We start from the raw sequence: 11,288 nt of genomic DNA on the forward strand, positions 1-11,288 counted from the left end.
TGCAGGCAGCTAAGCTGTAATAGGAGATCTGAAATAGATCTCGGCTTGAGGGACTCAGAAGTCCTCAACGTCCTTCTCTACACCTCAGCTTTCTTTACAGCGAAATGGGGCTTTATTATTTTCCTCCTGTGACAAATTGGTATTGTTATGAAATCTCATGAAGCTTAGATTCTGAATTTCAAAGTGAATGTAATTTTTCACAAAAACAATAAGCCATGAAAAAGTAAGGTGAAAATAATCGTTCTCCTACTTCTTGCGTTTCCTCATTTCTGTCAAAGTTTAAAGCTCTTTTCTATACAATTTTGTTTTCTTAGAATACTGTCATGCTGATGGCCACTGTCACTTGTGATGGCGTTTGTTGTACCAGAAAGGTCTGTGCCTATAAGCAGATTTCAGACAGAAATAAAATCTTCAGATCAAAAACTGTAAATTGTCATTGCATCACTGAAAAGGTCTTTCTCAGGAACTCTTATGCCCTAAAGACTGCATCCATTATAAAATTTAAAAAGTTTTTAGAACAGCACCAGACCAGAGCAACATTCCATACCCACGGAAGGTTGTGGAGATTTAAGGAGGGAAGGGAGAAGTCATTTTCATTATTGAAAGTGAATAGGTTTTATCCACATCTTCTGTTTCACTGATACTCGAAAAACACAGATAACGCTGTTTCCTCCCCCTGAACCATCGAGGGAAATGCCACATAGAAAGTTCTGAAGGGAGTGTTTGGAGAATTTCAGAACAAGATGCTGAAAATCTTTCAAGAAATATGTCAGTATGTAATAATCTTTGTCCAAAGGCTGTTAGTATATTGTTTCTAATGGAGCCACCTTTACCTAAGTATTTATGAGGACTTTGACCAAATAAGCTTGTGAAGTCTTGATGTACTTGTGTTGTTGGCAAGAAAATGGTTCCTCACTTAGGAGTGTGATCCTTATTTGAAGAAAGAGACTGCTGTTTTACTCTGGTCAAATGAGAGCAGCGTTTGTGGAGTATTACATACAGGAATAGCAGTTGTACATGCTTGTACAAACTGTGGAGAGGGAAAATGATTAAGAAAACAGTACTTAAGACAGTAAGGAGCATTTATCTGTCAATGTTGAAGCAAGTATGGGAAACTGCTAACTTTTACCAACACCAAAAGTACCCAAGAAGACAGTAATCTTAGAGGGAAAGCACTTAACAGTGCTTTTCTTTAAATAAACCTGTATACAGCTTTTGTCGTGTCAACAAATTTCTTAACAAAGACAAAAAACAAGGACAAAAAAATTAGATCACAGTTGATACGTGGGTTTTTCTTCTGCACTTTCTATACTGAGATTTAAGAAAACACCAAGTTTTACTTGAATGAAAGTTAACAGGTTACCTGCTTTTAAGTATGCTATCAAGTTATGCCGGAAATGCAGACGCAATGAGGTTTTACTTGCCAGATTTTTTTTTAAAAAACATTTTCGATTGAAGGTGCTGAAATAACTGATGCAGAAAGATTTTCTTCATCTGTCAGTTCTAGCTGTGACCATCAACAGTCAATTATTTCCAACTTGTATTACAGATAGTATACATTGTTTTCAGAATAGGAACTTTTCTTAAAAGAGTCTTCCTGAAGTGACAGATGTACTCATGCAAAAAGAGGAAATTTGGTAACCATTACAGATTGAATTTTGAATCCTTTCAAGAGAGTATAAACATACTGAGAACTATCTGTTTTCACTCTAAACCTTACAGAAAGCAAATTGCAACAGGATGGATAAATTTGACAGAATCATGCATCCCCTCCACTTCTCTGACACTTTAAATTGCGCAGGTCAAGACTGCCCCTGTCCTCCAGCCATGGGAGCTGTAGAAGTGACTGGTGCTTCTGGTGGAGTCCTGAGAAGGGTGGCTAGGCTGGCTCTGGCCGTAGCCAGGGTGCTGCCTCCAGAAAAAACCCTACAGACTTAGCAGCTCTATCCAGAGCTCACTTTTCCTTCCTTCTTCCTTTCAAGCACAGAGAAGATTGATTCAGAGTGGATTCAGGGAGATTCATCCCCAGAAATCATGGACCAAATTGGAACCGAGGCTTGACTGTGAAAAGGATGCTGGAGACGTGGCATTTTCTAGACTCTTCTTTTGCATACTATTTTGTGGGTTTCTTCTCTTTTGTCTGCACCTTTCCTGCTCACATGATTGTCAAGAATTTGCCCACAAGTTTTTCTTCTCCTGAAGCAGAAAACCCTTTCTGATAACATGCTGTGTTGCAATGTTGTGACTGAATTTTGCAAATGCAGTTCTGAATCCAAAAATCTAGAACTTAGAAGAAAATTATTAAAAAGCAAGAAAGTCTCGATGTTTTATTTTCTGAATCTCAAATACTCAGTCTTTTGGGTTTGGAGCATCTCCCTTGTGTCGTATCAAAGCTGTAGCGTTGAAACTGCTCAGCTCGTACAAGTTTATTTCACATATCCAAATACAGTAATTTTTTCACAATAAACAGCCTGTATGTCAAGTTACTTATGCCAGCTACCTTCTGGACCCTAAGTGTCTGTGTTTTCAAGAAGCAAACAGACAGATTCATAGATGAATAATACATCAATATCTGTTAGCTGCAGAAACCACACTGTTGGCTCAGCATGCCCCTGAGCTGCAAGCTGTTAGACACAGCAGGGGTATTGAAGGGAGTTACTGGTATGTGCTATACCTGTTCCTTACTTTCACATGTATCCATCTTTACCTAGTTTCAGAAAACATGCTAGATTAGATAGATCTTTGATTTGATTTTTACACATAGAATTGTGATGTTGCCGACTTTTGCGTTGTGAAATGTGCATAGTATTAAAAAAATTTTTAGAAGGCAGTTTCTCAAGGTGTTTTTACTCCCTTTGGAGATTATAGTAGCATAAGGTCATTGAATTAATCTGTATCGATTATTCTGGCAGTATGCTACCAGGAGAGATGGAGAGGGATGGAGGAGAGAATGGAGTTTTATGTCACAGTAACATAAATCCAGCTATAATGGATCCTCTGTGTGTGTGTGTGTATATATATACATATAGACGTGAATACATGCGCATCTCAAATCAAATGATGTAGATGTTTATACATCAGGTTGCACTGGTGCGTGTTGATCTCGTACCAGGAAAGGTTGTAGCATTTTTGCAGTCAGTAAGTTGCATTTCTAATGCAAGAAGAAATAAAAAGCTGTGTGGGGTAGACACAGGTTTTTGTGTATTGCACAGTGCTGTCCAAATTTTGCAAGACAACCAATGTGTTGCTGCATAGTTCTGATGATTGAAATGGTGGTATTTCATCAAGATAGCATTTCTAAGTACTTCAGACTATGTTTTAGTGATACATAGTAATCTTAGCCTGTGTTGTTGTTTTACAGTTTCATGGTTTGATATTTTATATTGGTAACACCGCTTCATCACATTGTTAGTCACCCTGTGCAATACTCACGGTAGCTTGGTCTAAGCTACAGACAGGAAGTTGATTCTCTTTCCTTGCCTCCAAGCAAGACTTGGGCTTTTTTTGGTTTTTGGTTGTTTTTATTCACTATTTCAAATTATTGCTTAGTGCTAATAGCATTGCTGTTGTAATGTAGTAGAGGTTTGGAAGTGGCTTGAGGTGAAGAGGCAAAGCTATGGAGCCTCCAGCTGTAGGTGGGGACATTAATGATATTACGAAACATAGTGGAGAAGCTGCAAAACTGACTGAGAAGGCTCTCTGGTCAGAGGATTCTAAGTAATTGCTAGGAGCAATGGAGTTTGAGCCAAGAACGATGAAAGAATTTGACGTTTTATTAAATAAAGACATGCTAGTATGAGATTGGCTGTCTTTCTAAAAGGTGTATGTTAACTGAGGCAGAAGTTATAGGTTCATGGCAGAGGTTATTGGATGTTTTGGCTTACATCATTGCTAGAGGTGATTGGTGATTGTACCTTGTATTTTTGTGGAGTCCCTCCATTTAATCACTTTACAAAGAGTGACAAGATAAGTACCTTAAGCGTAAAGGTTTTCTAATTTGAATTTCCTAAACTTACTCTTGTTTTTTTGTATGCTGTTTCTTCCAGGACAACAGGGTACATATTGGACCAAAAATGGAAATTCGGGTTGTCACTCTAGGATTAGATGGAGCAGGCAAAACAACTATTTTGTTTAAGTTAAAGCAAGATGAATTCATGCAGCCAATTCCAACAATAGGTTAGTAGCAACAATTTTAATGTAATGATTTTTATGAATGTTCGGCTTGATCTATAGAACTTGACTATTTTATATTCATAGAGAATAAGGCTATGAAACTTTAATATCTTTATTGTAGGTTTTAATGTTGAAACAGTAGAATACAAGAATTTGAAGTTTACTATTTGGGATGTAGGAGGGAAGCACAAGCTGAGGCCTTTGTGGAAACACTATTATCTCAATACACAAGGTGAGACTAATACAACTTTTTGCTTTCTAGTTTGTATTTCAGAGCTGACAATATTATTAATATAAATAATGTATAACTGCAGAAAATTGTTCACTTAATGCAAAGTAACGGCTGCTAGATTCATGGGCTAAGAAATTTTAATCCAGTTGGTCATAGCATCTGCTGCATGATAAAGCTGCATTCTCCATAAATCCTTAATACAGGCCTTAGGGCCAAATAAGATTACAATCTCTGTTAAAGTGGTTCTAGCTGACAACAGACAAGCGTGCAGTGTTCCAAAGTTTGCACAGTGAGAAGCAGTGCTTACTGGGCATGAAGTTTAAATACCACTTGACATTAAAATAGTCAGCCTTCATGAGCCTTCAGCTGGCAACTTAAAAAATTCTACAAAGTTCTGTAACTTCTGACTTGATATTGCAGTGTAATATGTGGTTGTAGACTGGATTACCAGTTCTGAAGACATTGATCTTAATGGTGCCGACTTAAAAATTAAAAATGCTGTCCTTTTGTAAATCCTTCATAGTTGTTTTCCTATTTAGTTCCTCTTCATTAATTCATTCAGAATTATCTGAAATACTTAGGAATGATAAACATGAGTGTATGTGCTCCACTTTGTGCATTGTGTCAGCCTGCTTTCCAAACTTTTAACTTTTTCAATTGTTCATCTTTTCAAACTTTTAAAAATTGTATTTTGGCATTTCTGTGGTCCTCTTAAAACTTACCGTGTAAACACCAGTAGCATGGAATCATGTCTGCCTTGAAGAATTTTATGTTGGAGAGAAATCTAAGCAGTTAAACTGGTGCATATCTGTAGTAAGTTTTATTTAATTTTGGTGTTGAGGTTTCCTTCACTGCAAAAAATGCAGTTTAGCTCTACCTCCCTGAGTCTCCGGTCTTTCTGGCCTCTTGTTTACTCTCTGTTGTGTATAGTAAAATTTGCTCCTGCTGTATTGGGTCCACAGCAATCTTCTCTGGCTCATGTAGCCTTTTGCTGAAGGAAGCTATGCTGATTTGGCTGAACTTGCAGATTTTACAGCCAGTTAAGGGAAACTGGATTAGTCAATTGAATATAAATGGATCAATAAATGGTTTAAACTGAGATACTTTGTGTGTAAAACATTTATCTCTTTCTTTTCATAGCGGTGGTGTTTGTTGTTGATAGCAGTCACAGAGACAGGGTCGGTGAAGCACACAGTGAACTTGCAAAATTATTAACAGAGAAGGAGTTGCGGGATGCCTTGCTCTTGATCTTTGCTAATAAACAGGTACTTGTGATTTTTTTCACTGTTACTCTTTTCCTCAGTTTGATATCAACCTCCTACTTTCTGAACCCTCTGCTGTGGGTAGGAAATGGTAATGTGGAAAGGACAGAATGTAAGTGTTTTTCTTATGTTTAATGCAGGTAAAATAAGCGATGCTAGAGTGCTCACTAGATTCCACAACCCGTTTTTGGTTTATGGTAGTGAAGTAGCAAATGCGTACTGTTTTATTTGGCTTCTGTGTTTGGAAAGCTTTTATGTGATCTGGAGCTTCAGTCTAAGCCATCGGTTAAAACCAAAATACTTTAAACATAATACAGGAGAATAATTGAGTTTTTGAATCTGATTCTGTTGCAGGATGTAGCAGGTGCGCTTTCAGTGGAAGAAATCACAGAACTGCTGAGTCTCCACAAACTCTGCTGTGGCCGTAGCTGGTATATTCAGGGCTGCGATGCCCGAAGCGGTACAGGACTTTATGAAGGATTGGACTGGCTTTCGAGGCAATTAGTGGCTGCTGGTGTCCTGGACGTGGCTTAATTTTACTGCAGCTGCAGTTTAAGGTTATAGTTCACTGTTTTGTTTTGTTTGCACGATTTAAGATGTAAGCAGGTCTGCTGTCTGAGGAGAGGACTTTATTTAACTTGGTGGTTACAGAAAAATACACGCCTTTATCCTAGGCTGGATAATTGAATCAGTAAATTTGTGCCGTTACAGTGTTACTGACATTTGATACAATTGGAAGTAATGGAATTGGCTTGTTATAAGGGTGCCTTGAAATGCATTTTGGAGAAATTAGTTATTAACAACTTAAAATTCTTCCCTGATAAAGTACATGCTGGAGCTCATCTAATAATTATAACAAGGTTATAGTAGTTAATTGGTGTCAGAAAAATTTTGACTGGTTTAGAAACACTTTCCCAGGAAACTATTCCAGACTCCATCTCAAATTATTAGAATAGCCAGCTCTGTGGATCAGTCGGGAACAAATGGTAATGTAATAGCTAAAGAATGCATTCTTCTAAAGGAGGCATTGAAAATTACAAGTAAATACACCACGAAAAGAAAATTTCCCCCATTTTTTAGTAGCTTCCCTGTTTGTTACCGGAAGGCAGGATAACTGGGCAAAGAAAACTGAGAACAGGGAACAGTGTTGGAGGGGTGGAGGGCTGTGGCGTTGTTTAGCTAGTCATTTTCTAGTTGAGGGTGGGGTATTGGGTTGGTTTTGTTAATTGTACACATGCTAAATTATTTATGGACAGACCGTAGTGACAGTGAGGTGAAAGTGTTTTGTCAGTGCTTGAGGACGTAATCTGCCTTTAGATATTAAGCTTACTCCTCAAGAAGTCAAATGATATTTAAAAAGAAAAACTTCTTAAAGAAGTAGTGTGATGCACTGTCAGTCCAGCTCTGTACTCTTATGTAGAAGTCATGCTTCCAGATTAAGGTAGTGGCCTTAAAATATTAAATAACACAATGTGAAAGCCGTGTACACTAATTCTAACTCTTACTTAGAAAGACATATGGTAAAATGTGATATAAACCTTCCACAATTAGCTTTTCAATTTTTACTGTATCTTCTACATGAAACTGTCACCAATGCCTCTATTTTCGAAGATTACTCATTCAGAAACCCATGAACTATGGGTGCAGCACTTTTTAAGTGCACCATGCCACGGACCTCTTCATGTTGGTAGAGAAACTACAAAGAGTATGGGCAGTACTATTACTGTTCTTACTGGAGTAGAGGTGAAATCAGGAGAACTGAGAGTGGAAGTGAGCAGTGCTGCTTCAGAGATGGGTAGGTATTTTTGCCACACTAAAAAGCGTGTCTACATGTGAGAGCTCTGAACCTCTCCTGGCAGAGAAAATCTAGCCCGTTATCTGTGGCTGTGGCTTTTATTGTAATGTTACCAATTTTATGATGTTTTCCCACTACGTACCTTAGGTGAAGCCAAGAATGTATAAACAAATAATTTAGACCATTTGCACTTTTCTTCAAGAGGAAGCAGTTAAGGTAGCTACTTCCTCACAATGACAGTTATTTGTAGTTTTCTCGTTACTTAAATTTCATGTAAATGGTGTTAAAAGCAGCTTCAGATTCAGCAAGCCTAATGGCTTGAACAGCAGCTGAAAGAACACTAGGCTTTATAGATAAATGGTTGTGAAACAGGCTTCAGTGTCTACGTAGGTACTGAGAAGGGGTGTTTATTCTTTCTTCATACAATTTGATAAATTTGATAATAGTTTACAAAAGAGTGAAAGGTGTATCTTGCACCTGCTGAAATAAAACTTTCCCTGCCTGTAAATTCTTGCACAGTAGACAGTTGGCTGCTCTGAATTGAGCATCTGCTTAGCCCATACTGCAGAGCAGTCCCACATTGAGGTAGAGCTGACTGCCCCTTCACAGCTCTTTTTAAAATATGAACAAATTCTGCTAAGCACAGTAAATAACTTCCTGGAATATTTTCAACAGAGAAGATGTTTACTCATTAGAAAAATCTTGATTCTGTAATTTTATTTCAGCTGGTTTATGCTTCAGTTATACATGCCTTGCAGTATTGTTCTACTCAGAAACGTTCAGGGAGACCAGTTTGGGGGTTTTGTACCATTACTTGTGAGGACAGAGGAAAAATTCTTACTCATGTGTATTTTTGAGTACAAAGGATTGCTTATGATACATGGAATACTACCATAAAAGTGTTTTTAAATGGAATTTATTTAACATGACTTGAAGTAACTGTGAAAGTGTTGCATTCGTCTGTGAACTGTTCAGTGTAAACAAGTACACTAAAAAGGTTTATTTGTATTATAAATTAATACGGCATCTAAACTGCTTCAGTTACAAATTTAAGCTTGTTTCACCAGTTTTACTGGACTTTAGTTTTTAGTGTACTGACTTAATGCAATATGTAACTGGAGTATTTCCTCCACTAGATCTCACTCAAGCATTACTATGAGGATTGAGTAACTTTCCAGAGATAGGCTTTTGACTTAATTGTGGAATTGACTAAATACAACAGCCTGTGACTGTGTTGTGGCTTTCTTTAAAGAATCTCAGCTCAACAATAGTATGCCTAGGCTAAATGAAAAACAATGTTTTAATCACATTATATGATCTTACTGTATGCTAACTTCAAATTTAATGTGGACTATGTGGTACATGAGGGTTTTATTCTGAGATTGTTTTTATTTTAAACTGTTGGAATAGGCATGCATGTTATGTAAAAACTTCCTGAAAGAAAACGCTTTTTTAGTGGAAACAATTCATGAGCTGCTGCAGCTCAAGTTGCCCAGAAAAGAATTACTTTCAATAAAAGTATCTAAAACTTTGAATTTTTATAAACTTGCCTCTTTTTTTTGTTGTTATGGTCAGCTTAGAAGAGGGCTGTGCTACATTTAACTTACTGTAGTTGTTTTTCCCTGAACTGACCCTTGAAGATATCCCTTTACCTCACTGAAGATAAGCTTCTTAGTGGTAGCAGCTTTTGAGGGACTGAATTTGATTAGCATTCATCACATCTCATTTAATGCATGAAGTTACCAGAAACTCCTGAGTCTTCAGAGTGCAGTAGTGTTATGTGAACACGAACAGTTGAAACTAATGTTACTGTATGCAGAGTAGGCTTAACTACCCCATGTAGTAACAGGACTACATCTAGCCACAGATTCACCACAGCCTGAGTTGTCTGAGCTTTCACTAAGGACTGCATCAGAAATATCTGACAAGCTTAGCTGAGATCAGTAGAAGTAGTAATGTTTGTAGGACTTTGAGTAAAAATGAAGGCAGAAATAGACTCCCCTGGCTAAAATAGAGAAAACAGATTTGCTTGGCATTGCAAATACTGTTTTTCTTCAAATTGCACAGGACTTTATACTCTGGTATTCTGAAAGTTGATCATTGCTTTTGGACAGAGGAGACAGGTACATGACCCTTTTGAAGAACAGCAATAGATGAGCAAACAGTATCATAAATTAATCTAATTTTTGATGCAGATACATATGATTGAACAGTTTACTCAGCTTAGAATTTCTGACCTTCTCCTTTGTCAGATTTCAGTATTGAGAAAATTAATTAGATATGAAACATGCAAATAAACATGAAGTTACAAAATAGGATCAGGGTGTCATTTGTAAACACTATCATGAGAGAAGAAAACCCCCACACCCTATCTTCAGTTTTGCACAGAAAAGATAAAAGAAAAACATTAGACTTTGTAAGAAACAGGCAGATGTTTTTACTTTAAAATACAGTTACCAGAAAGTCAGCCTTAGGGCACTTTAGGTACATTAAAAATAGTACAAGTGGTGTACTGGCACTTCTAAGTGTCACTGGTTGGCTGAGGTTTGCCAATTAGAGGACAAGTTCTCTCTCGCTCTAATTAGCCTCCCTCCCATTCCAGGAGAAAAGGTTAAGAGAAGATACAAGGAGAAAGAAAAAGTTTGTGAGACCCTCTTAGGTTTGGGAATCTAAAACAAGTTTAATAACACTAGAAGAATATTACATACAGAAAAACAAATGAGATATTAACAGCTTTATATGAGGTTGGAAAACTGGTGTAGTGAGGGTTACACCACAGTTAAGGAAACAAAAGCGAAAAGAAGGTACCAAGCAGTTCAAAATAGCAGTGACATGTGGTCAGCAGATCCAGGAGCAGATCTGAGCTGCAGCAGTAGTCACAGCGAGTCCACATGCAGGCAGGAGTCAAACCCAGCAACAGCAGTTGGCTCATGCGTGTTAAAAAATAGCAGCAGAAACAGCAGCTGAGCAGTGAAGGAGCAGCAGCAAGGGCAGTCCCCTGTGGTGCCAGGTGGGGGGTGATGGCAGCAAGTGGCAGTGGCAATGGCATAAGAGCAGCAGCTCCAGCAGTCGATCAACAGGTCTGAGTGCCAGCGAGAAAGAAAAAAGAGAGACAGGTGCACGTCCAGTGGAGAGAAAAGAGACAGATCTGGAGCCAGCGGAGAGAAAGAGAGCGAATTCTGTCTGCATGTGGTTCTTAAACAACAAACCTGCCAAAGCTCCATAACCAGTGAGATGAGCTGACATAAATGGGAGGAATACATTACTGTCAGCAGTTTGGCCAAGGTAAGCCCAGTCCGGTAACTTAATATCCTTCCCTATTTCCGACTGAAACAGGAAGGAAGGAAGAAGGAATTTGTGAGACCTCTGAGTGTTTTGGAAAACTGAAAGAAAGTTTAGTAACACTACAAACAGAAACAGATTAAATACAAAAGAAAACCCATGAGGTATTAAGGGTTTTGTATGGGATGGAGAGGCAAGGGTCAGGAGCGAAAGCAAAACAAACACCGCAGCAGCGATCAAAGGTGGTGGCAGCCACATGGTCTCCTGCGGGGGCAGAACAAAAAACCCGCAGCTGTTATGAAACGCGGGGACACCGCATGTCAAGGCAGAATCTGCACAGTCCTACCAGTGTGATCATGGATTGAGGCACAGCAAAAGCAAAACAGTGGCAGCGAAAAGCATCAGGCAGGAGACAGCTCCGGGCGCGCGGCGGCGAGAGGGGTCGCCCCGCGCACAGCGGCGAAGGGCTCCAAAGCGATGGCTGTTCTGCTGAGAACCGCACGGGGGCAGGCGGGAGGAGGCGGCCGGCGGACCGCGGGCTCTG

At 38.7% G+C, this 11,288-nt stretch overlaps 1 protein-coding gene across 1 annotated transcript in view; it reads left to right on the forward strand.

Annotated features, from left to right (window-relative positions):
- Window positions 1-6,353, forward strand: part of LOC104491594 (E3 ubiquitin-protein ligase TRIM23-like) — a 6,951-nt gene extending 598 nt beyond the window's left edge. The window contains exons 2-6 of the mRNA XM_010134044.1: window positions 1,939-1,961; window positions 4,063-4,176; window positions 4,295-4,405; window positions 5,546-5,670; window positions 6,022-6,353. Of these exons, the coding sequence (XP_010132346.1) occupies window positions 1,939-1,961; window positions 4,063-4,176; window positions 4,295-4,405; window positions 5,546-5,670; window positions 6,022-6,201 (553 nt within the window). The 3' untranslated portion in view covers window positions 6,202-6,353. The remainder of the gene's footprint in view (window positions 1-1,938; window positions 1,962-4,062; window positions 4,177-4,294; window positions 4,406-5,545; window positions 5,671-6,021) is intronic.
- Window positions 6,354-11,288: the final 4,935 nt, after the last annotated feature.

Source organism: Buceros rhinoceros, unplaced genomic scaffold (genome assembly GCF_000710305.1).
Source record: "Buceros rhinoceros silvestris isolate BGI_N320 unplaced genomic scaffold, ASM71030v1 scaffold5214, whole genome shotgun sequence".
NCBI lineage: Eukaryota > Metazoa > Chordata > Aves > Bucerotiformes > Bucerotidae > Buceros > Buceros rhinoceros.